This window comes from Geotrypetes seraphini, chromosome 8 (genome assembly GCF_902459505.1).
Source record: "Geotrypetes seraphini chromosome 8, aGeoSer1.1, whole genome shotgun sequence".
In the NCBI taxonomy this organism is placed as follows: Eukaryota; Metazoa; Chordata; class Amphibia; order Gymnophiona; family Dermophiidae; genus Geotrypetes; species Geotrypetes seraphini.
The window spans coordinates 167,772,773-167,790,780 of record NC_047091.1 but is presented as its reverse complement, the minus strand read 5'-3'; the positions used below and the strand labels follow the sequence as shown (position 1 = coordinate 167,790,780).

Below are 18,008 nucleotides of genomic sequence, written 5' to 3'. Positions count from 1 at the left end.
CCGCACCCCGCACCCCTCCTGACGCGGCTCTCGCTGTCCTTTCTGTCTGTCTCTGTCCCTGGCCCCCTTTGCCTGTCGGTCTTTCTGTGTATCTCCCTGACCCTGTGTCTTTCTTCTTTCCTTTCTGTCTCCCTTCCTCCCTCTGTCTGTCTGTCCAAAGCAGCATTCCATCCCCCTCCATTTCCCTCCCCCCACACCAGTTCCCTGTGCACCTGCCCCTGTGTCTTTCTTATTTTCTTTGTGTTTCCCTTCCTCTCTCTGTCTGTCTGTCCAAAGCAGCATTCCCTTCCCCTCCATTTCCCTCCCCCCCCCACCAGTTCCCTGTGCAGCAGCATTAGCGTTTCCTCTACCCCCCCCCTTTCCCTTACCGCGGTCCGGACTACAAAGGTGGTGATTCCAGCAGCGCTTGCATCAGTCTCCACACGCTGCTTCGGGCCCTTCTACTGCCCTGATTTACTCTGGCACGTCCCTGATGACATCATCAGAGACGCGGCAGAGCAAATCATGGCAGTTGAAGGGCCTGAAGCAGCGTGTGAAGACTGATGTACACGCTGCTGGAATCGCCATTCGGGCCCGCGGGAAGAGAAGGGGGTGGGCGGCAAAGGAGAAACGGAGGTCGGCAGTGGCGGCAGGAGGAACGGAGAACGTCGTCTGGCTGCGGTCCAGCTTGTGGAGGCGATAGGCTGGTGACGTATTAGCGCGCATGCGCACTCCTTCGGCCACATACCTACAGCGCACAGAACACGCAAATAGGAGTGCGCATGCGCGGCTAGCTCTTTATTATATTAGATAGATATAGATAGATAGATAGATTTTAACATAGTAGTAGATGATGGCAGATAAAGACCCGAATGGTCCATCCAGTCTGCCCAACCTGATTCAATTTAAAAATTTTTTTTTAATTATTTTTTCTTCTTAGCTATTTCTGATGTTTTAAATCTTTATTCATTTTTTTGTGTTACAACAAGTGTTACAAATAAACTCAATAGAAACTTAAATACACACTTGACTAACTCATATATTAATATCAAGTTTAACATTAATATAATAATCCCCTGTCCCACCCTCCTTCCCAACCAATAATACATAATCAATTTTATTGTACATTCTTTAAATATTAATTTAGTATGTAATAATCAAAATTGAAAAGCCCACCCCATTTCCCTCTTTACAATTATCTTATCATGGGAAAAGTTCATTAGAGAAATCATGTTAACGGTCTTCAGATATTTCCAAGTTTTATTTATAGGAAAAATTATCCTTCTTTACAAAAGTCGGTTAATGGTCCCCATATTTTTTTAAATTTATTCATGTATCCTTTGTGTGTTGCAATAGCGAGTTCCATTTTATATATGTGGCATACCGAATTCCACTAGAACATATAATTCAATCTATCATGTTGTTTCCAATTGAATGTAATTTGTTGTATTGCAATTCCAGTTAAAATAAATAAAAGTTTGTTATTACTGGATGAAATTTGGCTTTTTGCTCTCATAGTTGTTCCAAATAATATAGTATCATATGTCAAGGCTACTGGATTTTCTAACATTCTGTTAATTTGGGGCCAAATTGATTTCCAGAATGATAGGATAAATGGACAAAAGAATAAAAGATGATCTAATGTCCCAATTTCAATATGACAGTGCCAGCATCTATTAGATCTTGAACTATCTATTTTTTGTAAACGAGTAGGGGTCCAAAAAGCTCTATGAAGAAGAAAAAACCAAGTTTGTCTCATAGATGCTGACACCGTACATTTTAGCCTCCAAGACCAAAGTCGTGGCCATTGAGATGCACTAATTTGGTGTTTTATCTCAATGCTCCAAATGTCTCTAAGACCATTTTTTGGTTTTTTATTTATATATCCGGATATTAATTTATACCACTGTGCGGCTTTGTGACCTATTGAGTCCATCTGGAAACATAAGAATTCCAAACTGTGATATTTAGCGAGATCTTTCCATTCAGGGAACCCTTTCTGAATAGATTGCTTCAATTGCAACCATTTAAAATATTGTGTTTTATTGAGACCAAATTTTTGTTGCAATTGTGAAAACTCCAGCAATTTATCATTTTTAATTACATCATCCAAAGTGCGAATGCCTGCTATCATCCAATGTTTCCAGATGACTTTAAAACCGCCAATTTTGATCTTGGGGTTTAGCCATATAGTTTGGTTGGTTGATTTACTAATTGGAATTTGAGTAAGATTACTTATGTATTTTAGAGTTTTCCAGGTATCCATAAATATTTTATGATCTTTGTATAACCTTGGCATTTTGATACTAATTACATGATTAAGACGTAATGGAAACATAAGCCTCCATTCTAGCCAAAACCAGTCTGGAATATTATCTGTGGGTTCTGGGAGGATCCAATACATACCATGACGTAAGATATAGGCTTGATGATACCTATAAAAGTTGGGAAAATTTACCCCTCCTTCCTTAATTGGTCTTTGTAATGACGCTAGAGCAATTCTTGGTTTTTTATTAAGCCATATAAATTTTGTCAAAGTCCTATTTATTTTTGTATAAAACGAATCTTGAAAAAAAACTGGTATCATCCCCATTTGGTAACATACTACCGGTAAAATCATCATTTTTACAGTTTGTACTCTTCCCCACCAAGATAAATGCAAAGGATTCCATTGCTCACACATTTCTATTATTTTTTGTAATAAGCATTTTTCATTAATTTTCATTGTTTCATCTACTGTTTTTGTTATCAAAATTCCAAGGTATTTAATATATTCTTCCTTCCAAACAAAAGGGAATGTATCAAATAAACCTTTTGTACAATGTATATTTAGTGGAAGAATCTCTGATTTATTCCAATTAATTTTATATCCTGAAAAATTTCCAAATTTCTCAATCAATTCAAGTAGATGTGGAATGGTGGATTCTGGATTCTTCAGATATAGTAATAAATCATCTGCATAAGCAGATATCTTATATTCTTTATCTGAATGAGGTATACCCTGTATCTCCTTAGCTTGTTGGATGGCTAATATTAAGGGTTCTAAAACTATATCAAACAGCAAAGGGGATAAGGGACATCCTTGTCTAACTCCTCTCTGTAAATTAAATTTTTCTGAAAACGTATTATTAATATATAATCTAGCAGAAGGGGAGCTATACATTGTTTGTATCATTTGTATAAATCCAGGACCTATACCAAACCATTCCATTGCTTGATACATAAAAGGCCATTCTACTCTATCAAAGGCCTTTTCTGCGTCTAATGAAATTGCAAAAGTAGGTTCATTCATTTTCTTTGTTAAATATAACATATGGAATGTTAATCTGGTATTGTGAGATGAATGTCTTTGAGCAACGAATCCTGTTTGATGCATACCTATTATATGGGGGAGAGCTTTAGCTAATCTTAGCGCAAGTATTTTTGTTAATAATTTTCCATCTACATTTATTAAAGATATTGGTCTATAGTTTGAGACCAAAGTGGGATCTTTATTGGACTTTGGCAAAACAATAGTCAAAGATTCTGCTATAGTGCCTTTAATACAACCTTTATTGAGCTGATATTGATAGAGATTTAATAAATAGGGTAATAAAAAATTTTGAAATGTTTTATAAAATTCCACTGTATATCCATCACCACCTGGAGCGGATCCAACTCTAAGGGACTTCAAAGCTATTCCTAATTCTTTTAGTGATATTGGTTCTTCCAGACTTCGTTTTATATGTTCAGGAATTTTTGGACCCTCTAACATTTTTAAAAATTCAAAACCATCTTTTTCTTTATTTAGATAATTTTTGGAAGAATAAAGAGATTTATAAAATTTCAAGAATTGTTTTAAAATAGGTTCAATTTGTGTATATGTATTTCCATTTTCATCTTTTATTGCTATTAATTTCGTTTTTCTTTTTTTCGCTTTAAGATAGTTTGCCAATATTCTTCCTGATTTGTTAGAATTACCATAGTACAATGTTTGTTGAGAAAATAAATCTTTCCTAATCATCTTAGATGAGATCTCATTATATTTACCTTTTAATTTTAATAATTCTTGTTGAATAGAATATTCCCATTTTTCTATAAGTTTTGATTCTAAATTTTTTATCTCTTTTTCTAAGATTAAAAATTGTTTTTTAATTTGTTTTTTTAGAAAAGCCGAATAAGAAATTATTTGTCCTCTAATTGATGCCTTAAAAGCATCCCATAAAGTTTCTCTGTTAATATCATCTTTATCATTTATTTGAAAAAATTCTTTCATTTTTGTTAGAAGATTTTCACAAAAGTTTTGGTCAACCAACAGTGTATTATCCATTTTCCAAATTGGTCTGTTATTATTTTGATCTGTAGTTTTAATTTTAATCCACACTCCACCATGGTCAGATAGAATAATTGGATCAATGGCAGCTTGTGTCACTTGATGTGCAAGATGATTTGAAGTAAAGATATAATCTATTCTTGAAAAGGAATTGTGAACATGAGAACAGAAAGAAAATTCCCGACCATCAAAATGAAGTATTCTCCATATATCTATTAAATCACTATTAGCTATTTCTGGACAAGAATCCAAAGCTTTACCCGGTACTGTGCTTGGGTTCCAACTGCCGAAATCTCTGTTAAGATTTACTCCAGCCCATCTACACCCTCCTTCATTCAGGCAATTATTCCTTGATGTTCATAGGAATTCTTCCTACTCAGTCATGGCTCCTACACTTTGGAACTCTTTACCTTATTACCTTCATACAGAAAGTTCATTTTTGAAATTTAAGGCTCAATTAAAGGCATATTATTTTTCTAGGCATTTTGTTCATAGTCCACGCAAAAAAAAAACAACACAAAACAGTGAGATCATATTTTTATTCTACACCTTATATGTTTTTATCCTCTTCCCTATACCCCAGATTTTATTGTAACCATTTCCAATTTTTCCCCTCATGTTTTTTGAGACGTTTGTAGGGTTTGCATTTGTTTATTTTCCTCCCTTCTTACTTTATGATATTGTAAACTGCTTAGATTTTAACCCTGGGTTTGTATTTGTGGCACATCAAATAAATTGAACTTGAACACGTTAATGGGGTCATGTTTTAAATCAGAGCTGCTCACTTCAAACTTCAGCACAATACTGCTCTATCGCTCCACTTACCACTCAACTACCACATTCCTCAGAGATGGGCATAAAAATGAGATCCATGTTTAGTAACAACAAAGCCTAAGGGGTTAAGCCCCATACCCGAGTTCTGACTTCTTCCTATGTTCCTCCATTTGCTTTCTTTGTTCTTCCAATTCCTCCAGCTCCCACTGCTGTTTTAACAAATCCTCTTGCTCCTTCTTCAGATTTTTAGCCTAGTATAAAATTCAAGATAACATGTTTGGCAAAAGTTGCTGTAGCCTTATGTTGATTGCCCTGAAGTGTATTCTTTCAGTGCTGTAATACATTCTAAGACATTCTTAGGAGCAGAACAGATCAAAAACTCTCTGAGCAAGTAGGAGAACCAGGGAATTTTACCAGCCTTCTAGTCAAATCCAACTGGCTAGATTTGCAGCTTAAAGATCTCCAAATCTATCCAGCTAGATTCTGACCTGTTATTTGGACAGCTGAGTTCTGTAAGTTTAGTTAGTACTGAAAAGTCAAAAACTGAAGCTAAATAAAAAACCTGGCCTGGAACAGCTTCCATGGTTGCCCCTTTTCAAACACAGCTGAATCTGCACCTAGCAATTTTATTCAAATAAAATTTACTGCCTATTACAGGCTAAATTTAACTTACCCCAAATAATTAAAATTAATTATTTAGAAAACACAAAGGTTCTTGCTTTTAATAACTACTTTGCTTTTTTATTTTTTTGTAAATTATTGATGGGAAGATTATGTACCTACCTTTCTTACTATTTGTGACTCTGTACAGCGCTGCGTGTGTCTGGTAGTGCTATAGAAATAATTAATAGTAGTAGTAGTAGTAGTAGTCGTAGTTAATTTTTTTTCTAGAAGATAGGATCGTCAGTCTTGAACCACTTGGTTTCTGCACCCTTCATACACGGGTGTGTGTAGAGAGCCTCATTTGCATTTTTCCATAACATCTCCCTTCTCATTTCTCCCTGAGCTGTCTTGCACTCCTCAGTTTGTATCAAAGCAGGTGGTCAGCCCTGGAGAATAAACAAAAAAAGGGAGGGGCATGGCGACTCTCCCAGAGAAACAAGTCTGTTTTACTCATATCACTACAGAGAACAACAACTTTAACAATAATGAACACTTTTTTTTTTTTAATTCTTTATCACATTTGCTTATTTACAATCAAGTATAATAATTACAACTTGAAACAGATCCATAATTTCCAAGAAGAAAAATGAAAAGGAAAAAGAAATATCTATTCATTTATATAAACCACGATAATTTGAGAGGACAACGGGAAAAAAAATTAAAAGGAAAATTTAATAATCAAACAAGAGAACAGCAATACCCTGTTAATCCTACATCCGGTATTATAACAAGTTACATATCCTAAGTTACAGATGCTGCACCCTCCCTGAAGAAATGCACTACTGCAATCGGGGCTGTAATTGGGTCGTTGTTCTTTTGTGCACATCAGCTCTGGAAACCCTTCCAGGCTTTTGCATAGGCTGACAGCATTGTTTACTTCTTGGCCTTCAAGAGAGTGGCAATGACCACTTCCAAATAGCCTTTGCGCACTAATGCTATGCGCTCAAGCGCCATGCTGTAAGATCAGAGTGGTCCAGATATTACAGGGCAATAGGTCCCTGCGTTAGCAAGCATGGACGATAAGGTAGTCTGACACCGCTTTAAATGAACTAAATCCATATATCATGACCATCTTGGCCAATCTGGCATCACTCGGACTACCAGTCCTTTATGGTCCATTATCTTTTACAGGACTCCTCTACCTATCATGGGCCTGATTACATCTTCCAACTGCCTCTCAGTCCCTCCGCCGGGGCTGAGACTTCAACCCCCCACTGAAACTCACACGCCAGGGGGAAGAACTCAGGCCCAGAATCTCAAAACTTTTAACATCGTCGCTAAACTGTTTTCTGACGGTTTAGCCTGCACACATTTTAGCGGCAGATTATCTCTGTCTTTAGCGAGGTTTTTAGCAGTCTCCGATAATCACATACAAATGGGCTCTTCAACATTGAAATGAGCCCTCCGGTGGATTCTTTTCTAAAAGCAGCAACAGCTTTTAGCTACAAAAATAAGCGACTGATCCAGGGGTGCCGGTACAGTGACTGCACTGTTTTAAACCCCGGAATGGCTGTCAGAGACTGCTAAAAAGCCGTATTGTGATGCAGCGGGAGAAATGCGACACCCCTGAGCCGGAGAAATGTCAATTCTCTCCCGCTGCCAACCAACAACTCCCTTCTGCAGCCGGAAAGATGTACAATTTCTCCCCCCCACCCCCCCTCGCAGCACCGGCGACCTCTCACCTTGCAGTGGGTGAGATGGAAATTCTCTCCTGCCACAAACAACTCCCCACCCCCTGCAGTGGGAGAGATGCCCACTGTCCCCCGTTGCCATACAACACCTTCCTCCCCCGCCTATGACATCCCCCCTTATCTCTATATAGATGCATGACCTGAGGGATGCGGATTCTTGGCCCAAGTTGTTTAAGGCCCCAGGATGCACCCGGGAGAGGAAGGCCCATTTTGGAAGACGTGGGTCAGCTGGGTGGAGGGAATTTGCTTTCTTCAGATCACAGATCTACATGGAGGTAAAGGGGGGGGGGTCAGAGATGGGGGGGTGTTGTATGGCAGCGGGAGAGAGTGGACATCTCTCCCGCTGCACAGTGGGAGGAGCGGCTGTGCTGGTTTCTTACCAGTGGTAGAGAGTGGGCATCTCTCCTGCTGCCGGGGGGGGGGGGGGAAGAGGGCACGGCCGGGCGGCAGCTGTGGCTTCGCTTGGCAGTGAGAGAGAAGCAGCATCTTTCCTGCTGCAAAGGGGGGGGGGGGGTCACCGCCGCTGCTAGGGGGGGTTGTTAGTTTGTAGTAGGAGAGAATTAGCATCTCTCCCACTGCAAGGGGGGGGGGGGTGGCATCTGGAGAGAAAGCAATGTTACTTACCGTAACAGTTGTTATCCAGGGACAGCAGGCAGCTATTCTTACTAGTGGGTGATGTCATCCGACAGAGCCCCGATACGGACATCTTGCAAGCATGTCTTGCTTGAAGAAACTCAGAAGTTTCGAGATGCCCGCACCGCGCATGCGCCAGTGCCTTCCCGCCCGATGCTCCGGGCGTGTCTCCTCAGTTCAGGTAGCTAGCAGAGAAGCCAACCCAGGGGAGGTGGGTGGGACGTGAGAATAGCTGCCTGCTGTCCCTGGATAACAACTGTTACGGTAAGTAACATTGCTTTATCCCAGGACAAGCAGGCAGGTATTCTCACTAGTGGGTGACCTCCAAGCTAACCTCAATGGGATGGAGGGAGAGTTGGCAACTTAGGAGAACAAATTTTGTAACACAGTTTGGCCAAACTGCCCATCCCGTCTGGAGAAAGTATCCAGACATTAATGAGAGGTGAACGTATGAACCGAGGACCAAGTGGCAGCCCTACAAATCTCCTCAATCGGTGTCGATCTGAGGAAGGCTACAGAGGCTGCCATTGCTCTGACCTTATGGGCTGTGACCTTACAGGGAAGGGGTAATCCAGCCTGGGCATAGCAGAAAGAGATACAAGCCGCCATCCAGTTGGAGATGGTGCGCTTCGATACAGGTCGTCCCAACTTGTTTGGATCAAAGGAGACGAAAAGTTGAGGAGCAGTTCTGTGTGGTTTGGTGCGATCCAAGTAGAAAGCCAAAGCACGTTTACAGTCCAGAGTGTGAAGAGCTGATTCTCCAGGATGAGAATGAGGCTTTGGAAAGAACACTGGAAGCACAATGGATTGGTTGAGGTGAAATTCAGAGACCACTTTAGGCAGGAATTTCGGGTGAGTGCGGAGGACCACCTTGTCATGATGGAATACTGTGAAAGGTGGGTCCGCCACCAAGGCCTGAAGCTCACTGACCCTGCGAGCAGATGTGAGGGCCACCAAAAAAACCACTTTCCAAGTGAGAAACTTTAGTGGAGCCTTGCTCAGAGGCTCAAAAGGAGGTTTCATAAGCTGAGAAAGGACAACATTTAGATCCCAAACCACTGGAGGCGGTTTGAGAGGAGGATTGATATGAAAAAGTCCTTTCATAAATCTGGAAACCACAGGATGAGAAGAGAGAGGTTTCCCTTGTAGAGGCTGATGGAAAGCCGCAACAGCACTCAGGTGGACTCGTATAGATGTCGACTTGAGACCAGACTGAGACAGATGTAAAAGATAGTCCAAAACAGAGGATAGGGAGGCTCGCTGAGGCTCCTTAGAATTGGAAATACACCATGAAGAAAATCTAGTCCATTTTTGGGAGTAGCATTGACGAGTAGCAGGCTTCCTGGAAGCCTCCAAGACATCCCTCACCGCCTGGGAAAACTGGTGCGGAGTTACATTGAGAGGAACCAAGCTGTCAGGTGGAGAGACTGCAGGTTGGGATGAAGCAGAGACCCCTGATGCTGAGTAAGCAGTGAAGGAAACACTGGAAGTAGGTACGGTTCCCTGCTGCTGAGTTGAAGTAGAAGGGAGAACCAAGGTTGCCTGGGCCACCGAGGAGCTATCAGAATCATGGTGGCATGGTCGGACTTCAGCTTGACCAGAGTCTTTTGAATGAGAGGGAATGGCGGAAACGCATACAGAAAGCGATTCCCCCAATCCAGCAGAAAAGCATCTGCCTCGAGGCGATGAGGAGCGTAGATCCTGGAGCAAAACTGAGGCAGCTTGAAATTGTGGGGAGCCGCAAAGAAGTCTATCTGAGGCGTTCCCCACTGAGCAAAGATCTGATGAAGGGGCTTGGAATGGAGTGTCCATTCATGAGGCTGGAGAAGACGACTCAGTTTGTCCGCCAAGACATTGTCCTTCCCCTGAATGTAGACAGCTTTGAGGAAGGTGTTGTGGCGAACCGCCCAATCCCAGACTCTGAGAGCTTCCTGGCAGAGGGAGGCCGAGCCCGTGCCCCCTTGCTTTTTGACATAATACATGGCGACCTGATTGTCGGTGCGAATGAGGACCACCATGTCGTGAAGCAGATGTTGAAAAGCTTGAAGAGCATTGAAGATGGCTCTGAGCTCCAGAAGATTGATTTGATGGAGTCGGTCCGCACAGGTCCAGAATCCCTGAGTGCGAAGCCCATCCAGATGAGCCCCCCAGGCATAGGTCGAGGAATCGGTAGTGAGAACCTTCTGATGAGGAGGAGTGTGAAACAGCAAACCTCTGGATAGATTCGAAGAGGTCATCCACCAAAGTAGAGACTGCCGAAGAGCAGGAGTGACTATGATGTGTCGAGTCAACGGGTCTGACACTTGAGTCCATTGAGAAGCTAGGGTCCACTGAGGAATTCTGAGATGGAGCCTGGCAAAGGGCGTCACATGAACTGTAGAGGCCATGTGGCCCAGGAGGACCATCATGTGTCTCGCTGAGATGGACTGGCGAGAAGATACAGACTGGCAGAGACGAAGAAGAGCATCCATGCGCTGAGGAGGAAGGAATGCTCGAAGCTGGATGGTGTCCAGTACCGCCCCGATGAAGGGAAGGGACTGGGTAGGCTGCAGATGAGATTTGGGAAAATTGATCTCGAAGCCTAGGCTCTGCAGGAAGCAGATCGTGGTCAAGGTCGCCGAAATGACCTTTGGAGCTGACGGGGCCTTGATGAGCCAGTCGTCGAGGTATGGAAATACCTGAAGACCCCTGTTCCGGAGTGCAGCGGCCACCACTACCAGACACTTCGTGAAGACTCTGGGAGACGAGGACAGGCCGAATGGAAGCACTCGATACTGCAGATGTAGATGTCCCACCCGAAATCTGAGGAACTTGCGGGAGGCCGGATGAATGGGAATGTGAGTGTAGGCCTCCTTGAGATCCAGAGAGCATAACCAGTCGTTCTGCTCGAGGAGAGGGTAGAGAGAAGCAAGTGTCAGCATGCGAAACCTCTCCTTGACTAGGAATTTGTTGAGGGCCCTGAGGTCCAAAATGGGTCGAAGGTCGCCCGTCTTCTTCGGAACAAGGAAGTACTGGGAGTAAAACCCCTGGTTCAGTTGGTCCGTCGGGACCGGCTCCACGGCACGAAGCCGGAGCAAAGCCTGAGCTTCCTGGAGAAGAAGGGCGGTCTGAGTCAAGTTGGAAGGATACTCTCTTGGAGGGTGGTCCGGAGGGACCCGATGGAAATGAAGAGAGTATCCTTCCTTGATGATAGTAAGGACCCAGAGGTCGGTTGTTACGGCCTCCCAGCGATGATAAAAATGATGAAGGCGCCCTCCGATGGGAAAAACAGGGGGAGGCAGAACGAGGTTGGTTATGCCCTCGACGAGACAGTCAAAAAGGCTGAGTGGTCTTAGGGACAGCAGGCGATTGAGACTTAGGCTGACCCTTTTGGGGAGGCTTCGCCGGTTGCCTCGCAGGAGGAGTTTGCCTCGGCTGATAACGCCTCTGATAAATCAACGGCGGACGAGAAGGTCGAGACTGCTGAGGCTTAGGCTTCGGCCGAAGGATAGATTGGAAGGACTTTTCGTGGTCAGACAACTTCTTCGTGACAGTCTCGATGGATTCGTCAAAAAGATCCGCCCCAGCACACGGGACGTTTGCCAGGCGGTCCTGAAGATTCGGGTCCATATCAATGGTCCGCAACCAGGCCAACCGGCGCATTGCCACCGAGCAGGCCGCCGCTTGGGCGGAGAGCTCGAACGCATCATAGGCAGATTGCATTAACTGAAGCCGAAGTTGGGACAGCGAAGCAACCACTTCCTCAAACTCAAACCTAGCCTGGGATTCGATGTATGGTGTGAACTTCCGAAGCACAGGCAGAAAAAATTCCAAGTAGGCTGCAAAGTGGAAATTGTAATTCAGGACTCGAGACGCCATCATCGAATTCTGATAGATGCGTCGACCAAACTTATCCATGGTTCTGCCCTCGCGGCCCGGAGGCACTGAAGCATAGACCTGGCCAGGATGAGACCGCTTGAGCGAGGATTCGACCAGGAGGGACTGGTGAGAAAGCTGAGGACCCTCGAAGCCTTTATGATGCACCGTGCAGTACCGCGCATCCAATTTGCCAGGGACCGCAGGGATAGAGTAAAGAGACTCGAAGCATCGCATGAAGGTCTGGTCAAGGAGCTTGTGCAGGGGAAGCCGCAAGGACTCTGCCGGAGGACGAGGCAAGTGCATGGTATCGAGGTACTCTTTGGAATATCGAGACCCAGCATCGAGAGTAATGTCCATGTCATCCGCCATCTGCCTGAGGAACGATGAAAAGGACAGTTGGTCTGCCGTCGCCGGTCTGCGAGACGGACTAGAAGAAGAAGAGGCTTCAGGCTCCAGAGAGGCCTGCGAGCAACAGGACGAGTAGAAAACCTCGGGGTCCTCGAACTCCGGGCCCGGAGGAGGAGACCCAGTCGAAGCAGCATACCCCAACCGAGACAATTTCTTCTGAGGCGAGACGGTCGAGTGTCGAGAGGAATGCTTCGAAGAATGTCTGGATCGATGCCCCTCCCGATGCCTGGAAGGGGATCGAGCCCGTCTGTGAGAAACTGGCTCAGACGCCTCCAAGGAGCAGATTGGACTCGATGCCGTCGATCGCAGAGGCGGCAGAGTCGGAGGCTCCCCCGACGCCGCCCAGGTTTGATAGGGAGTTCGGAAGAACTCGTCCTGCTTCCTGCTATGCCCAGGACTGGGTGGCCCCGAAGGTGGACGCCACACTGATTCATGGGGCGGAGTAATCGGTTCCAAGGGAGGCAGGTCACTAAACGAGGCTTTCCTCGAGGGGATGGGCTCCAAGGGAGGCATATCACTAAGGAAGGCCCTCCTCGAGGAAATCGGTTCCAAAGGAGGTACAGCGCTAACGGAGGACCTCCTCGAGGACCCGGACACCGCTCGCCGCTCCTCCTCACCGAGTAACTGCGGCGAGGAGGAGGAGGAGGAGGGGGCGGTCCGCCCCTCGAAGCCGAAGCTGGAAGGTCACCCTGGATGGTGGCAATCAGCCGAGGCCCCATGGTCTACATGAGCTCCACGAACTGAGCCTCCAGGATGGACCGCAACGAAGCCGATATGGAGGGATCTGCACCAAAAGGGGGCCCTTCCGCACGGTCTCCGCACTCCTTGGGTGCTACGTGCTTCTGCTTGCCAGTCTTCAGCACCTTGAGCACCACCGGAGGAACTGTCGGGGTCGATACCTGCTCCGAGGAGACGGATGAAGGCACCGGCGCCGAAGCCGGGGCCGAAACCGGTGTGAACGACGCCGGTTTCAGGAGGCCCGAAGCAGCCGGGGAGGCAGAGGACTTCGCAGAAGGAGTCGAAGCACCTGTCGATGTCGATGTCGAAGCTGCAGGATCCGATGAAGCTTCCATCTTGAACATGGACTCCCACAGCAGACAGCGACGCTTAAACGCTCTCGCCGTCAGAGTGGAGCAAGGCTGGCACGATTTCGGGAAGTGATCCGGTCCCAGACACTGTAAGCAGCGTCGATGAGGGTCCGTGAGCGAAATCGCGCGCTGGCACTTGCTACACTTTTTAAAACCGGTGATCGGCCGGGACATAGGCCGGAAAAGCTCCGCCGCAAGGTCGAAGGCGCGGGGCCCCAGCCACGCGGCCAACCCGGTATCGGAAGGAAAATTTTTTTAATTTTTTTTTTGAAAAAGAAATCAAAGAAATAAATAAATGCACAGGAGAGCCAAAAGAACTCAACCCGCGGCAAAAAAGAAGGCAAAAAAAGAGATTCAATGGGCGCAAATTGAAGATAGACTTCTCAGCACCGCGGAAGAAAAAGAACTGAGGAGACACGCCCGGAGCATCGGGCGGGAAGGCACTGGCACATGCGCGGTGCGGGCATCTCGAAACTTCTGAGTTTCTTCAAGCAAGACATGCTTGCAAGATGTCCGTATCGGGGCTCTGTCGGATGACATCACCCACTAGTGAGAATACCTGCCTGCTTGTCCTGGGATAATTGGCATCTCTCTCGCTGCTGGGGGGGGGTTGTTGGTTGTTAGCGGGAGAAATTAAAGAACCAAAAAAAAAAAAAGAAATAAAGCCTTGAAATACTATGAGAAAAAAATAGCACATGAACAGAAAAAACACGAAAAGAAAAAAACCCCACCTAAAACACAACAACAGCGGGAGAGATGTTTAATCTCTCCCACTCATAAAATAGCAAGAAGAGGCACTGGAGACGTCACAACCAGCGTGGGAGCTCAAGTCTTTTACTACCCCTCCTCAACCCCATGCATCCTGCTTTGCCTTATCACAGGGAGATGTTTGGAAGACTGCAGGTACTGTTGATGGTGAGAACAATAGAAATTCAACATTTCCAGATAAACATTGTCCCCTGAGGAAGGCAACGCTGTCACCAAAACTGGATCCTAGTTGGGATTTCATTAATATTTTATGACTTTATTTCAATAAAAGACTTGAGCTCCCACGCTGGTTGTGACGTCTCCAGTGCCTCTTCTTGCTATTTTTTTCAGTGGGAGAGATTAAACATCTCTCCCGCTGTTGTGTTTTAGGGGTTTTTTTTTTTCTTTTCGTGTTTTTTCTGTTCATGTGCCCTTCCCTATCACCAGCGATGGGCACATGCAAATTTAGCGAATCTTTGCTGTCTGCCAGCCTCATTTGTACGTGCGATTATTTTGAGAATGTCTCGCTTTTTTGATTCACTATCAAAACGGCTGTGTTAGCAGACCATCACTTTTTAACACGGTTTTTTGAGAATCCTGGCCTCAGTCAACCCCGATCCTAGAAAACTGGATGACAAAAACACCCCTGAAAAATTTAAAAAAAACATACACAAGCAGAACAAGCAGGCTCCTACCACCTCACATGTAGAGAGAATAACTCAGGGGTACAGGACAGCCCAGAGAGAAGAGGCAGACTGGAAAATGCAAATGAGGTTCTCTACAACCCCCCCCCCCCACCCGGGTAAAGATGTATAAACCCAGTGGTTCAAGACTGACGTTCCTATTGAACTAGAAATGTGAAATATTTTACTTAAATACAAACTTCACATGTAACTTCACAGAAGGTATGTTTACAGAATTAAAAATTCTACTGAACTCAGTAGTTAATCTCCTAAAATATGTAAATATATTTTACATTTTTTTCTTGTTAAATGTAACTTTTATATTCATGAAACTTTAAGGGCTCCTTTTACAAAGCCGCGCTAAATTGCCACGTGCGCTAGCCGCTACCGCCTCCTTTTGAGCAGGCGGTAAATTTTCGGCTAGTACGCACTAATCCGGTGCGTGCGCTAAAACCGCCAGTGCGGCTTTGTAAAAAGAGCCCTAAGTCTTTGAATGAAATCATACTGGGTTTCTTTACAAAGGAGGGTGGGAAAGAACAACCCAGCCAATGGTCTCTTACCTCTGTCTCCCTTAAATTCAGCTCGTCCATCTGCTGGCATAAAATCTCAGCCCTCCACTTCTCTTCTTGCTTTCTCCTCGCCTCTTTCTCTTTCATTCTTTCCATTGCTTCTCTTCTGGCTTGTTCATATTCGTTTTCAAATCTTTTTTTTTCTTCCTGGTGAGCTGATTCTTGCTTTTTAAGATTAAAAAAAAAACAACAAATGAATGCTTTAAATTTTTTCCCTTTAATAAATTTCCTCCATATCACTTTAATTTGTGATCCTTTATTCATTTTTATTTTTGATTCCTATTATGAAAAACTAGGAAGATTTATGTATACAAACCTAAGGATTAGATTACGGTAGATTATTTTAAACTTAAGATAACTGAAGTCTTAAGGAAAATTCTAATGGAATGTGGGAACATGTTTTTTAAAAAAATTCTTTGCTTTCATGTGGATGAATTTTATATAGTGTTCCCCCTACAAACTTGCGGTTTGCAAATCGCAGACTTTGCTCATTCGCGGTCTGCTCCGATCGCCTCTTCCTGTAGTAAAGTCGGGCTACACCAATCAGGAGCTGCGTGTCAAAGTAGCTCCTGATTGCTATAGCCCGCTTTTACTACAGGAAGAGGTGGTTGGAGCAGACCGCGAGTGATTTTCTTTACCCACCGGCGCTCCAGTAGCCCTCTCCTGCCTTTTGACAGGCGAAAAACCGCATTTGCGTTTTTTTAAAATTTGCGGGGGTTCGTTCTAGGAACCCCTGTGATTTTTGGGAGAGTACTGTATTTAAAAGCTGTTATATTCTGTCAATCTAAAATACTCAATGGACTAAAATAAAACACAAAAAGTGATACCACAGCATTCTGTTCTAGATTACCGTAGTTTCTATTCTTTATCAAGAAATTGGCATGCATAAACTTGTTCTTTGTTTGAAGGATTCGATGCCACTAATAATCTTGCTTCAAAAAGAACCCAAAGAAATTGCCAATAATGAGAATAACTGCACCAGAAAACAACTGGCAACAGCTTTTTTCTCCAGGTGGAAACACAGCAGCATATAAACTTAATTAAATATCAATGGGATATCAGTACAGGCACAACTCATCTTTTAGAACAAGGGTCTCAAAGTCCCTCCTTGAGGGCCGCAATCCAGTCGGGTTTTCAGGATCTCCCCAATGAATATGCATGAGATCTATGTGCATGCACTGCTTTCAATGCATATCCATTGGGGAAATCCTGAAAAACCGACTGGATTGCGGTCCTCAAGGAGGGACTTTGAGATCCCTGCTTTAAAACAATATTTAGCCCCGGGCAGGAACTCCTAGGTGAAAAGCAGGACTTGATAACATATTGTAATGATTAGGCACCTTTTTTTTTTTACACTAAAAGTAACATAGTAACATAGTAGATGACGGCAGATAAAGACCCGAATGGTCCATCCAGTCTGCCCAACCTGATTCAATTTAAATTTTTTTTTTCTTCTTAGCTATTTCTGGGCAAGAATCCAAAGCTTTACCCGGTACTGTGCTTAGGTTCCAACTGCCGAAATCTCTGTTAAGACTTACTCCAGCCCATCTACACCCTCCCAGCCACTGAAGCCCTCCCCTGCCCATCCTCCACCAAACGGCCATACACAGACACAGACCGTGCAAGTCTGCCCACAGTATAATTATAATTTTGGGAAAGGGGGGATGTATAGCTATATTATTGGTTAAATCAATGTTTTTCAATTTATTATATGTGCGATATGTTTGCTTTATAATATTTGTGGAAAGGGTGGGTGGGAAAGGGACTTAATTTATATATTGAAGATGATACTAGAAAAGAAATTCAAGTGATGTGTATGATTTAATTGATGTATTATTGTACACATGATGTAAGATGAAAAAATGAATAAAGAATTGGAAAAAAAAAGAAAAGCACGACTTAAAGGCTCCTTTTTTTAAAAAAAAAATAATTCTTTATTGATTTTCCATACTTCAAAAGTGCAATACATGAATATATAACACATAAAACATCAATTTACAAAGGTGCGTTAGTTTTTTGGCCAGCATGCACTAATCCGGTGCATGCTCTAAAAATGCCAGCGCATCTTTGTAAAAAGAGCCCAAAGTCTAAATAAGACCTGCCCTGTACATCATTATGTCCAATAGAATGTCAATGTCAATAGAAAAATCAACAAACGCTTGGTGTAGTTTCAAACCAGGAGAAAAAAAGAAATTGGAGATTAAAAAAAAAAAAAAAAATCAGATTGTATTACCTAGGATTTTTCTTGTTGAAGGTCATCTTTCTCATTTGGCCAGTGTTAATACAATTCACAATCATCAATAAAACAATCACCTTTCCGAATCTAAAACTTCCACCCAAGGCAATATATAAAATAACATAAAAACATCAGAGAAGTAAAACAAGAAAAATAGACGACCCAGCATTATACTCTTTCCCTCCATACAGTAATGGGGCAAAGGGGGATGGGATCTGATATACCGCGTTTCTGTGATTACAATCAAAGCAGTTTATATATTTTTTTGAAGGCCGCCTAAATTTTTAGAGGCGCCTTGTTGCAGAATCGCTCTTTCTTGATAGGCGCCTAAGTTTCAATTATCGTTGATTAAAAAGTTTAATTGAGC

The 18,008-nt window shown here is 43.8% G+C and overlaps 1 protein-coding gene across 3 annotated transcripts in view; it reads right to left on the bottom strand.

Annotated features, from left to right (window-relative positions):
- TCHP (trichoplein keratin filament binding) overlaps positions 1-18,008 on the bottom strand; it is a 93,671-nt gene that overhangs the window by 54,845 nt on the left and 20,818 nt on the right. For all 3 annotated transcript variants that reach the window (XM_033955887.1, XM_033955888.1, XM_033955886.1), the window contains exons 6-7: positions 15,397-15,570; positions 5,204-5,316 (exon numbers count right to left, since the gene is read on the bottom strand). In XM_033955887.1, coding sequence (XP_033811778.1) covers positions 5,204-5,316; positions 15,397-15,570 — 287 coding nt within the window. The remainder of the gene's footprint in view (positions 1-5,203; positions 5,317-15,396; positions 15,571-18,008) is intronic.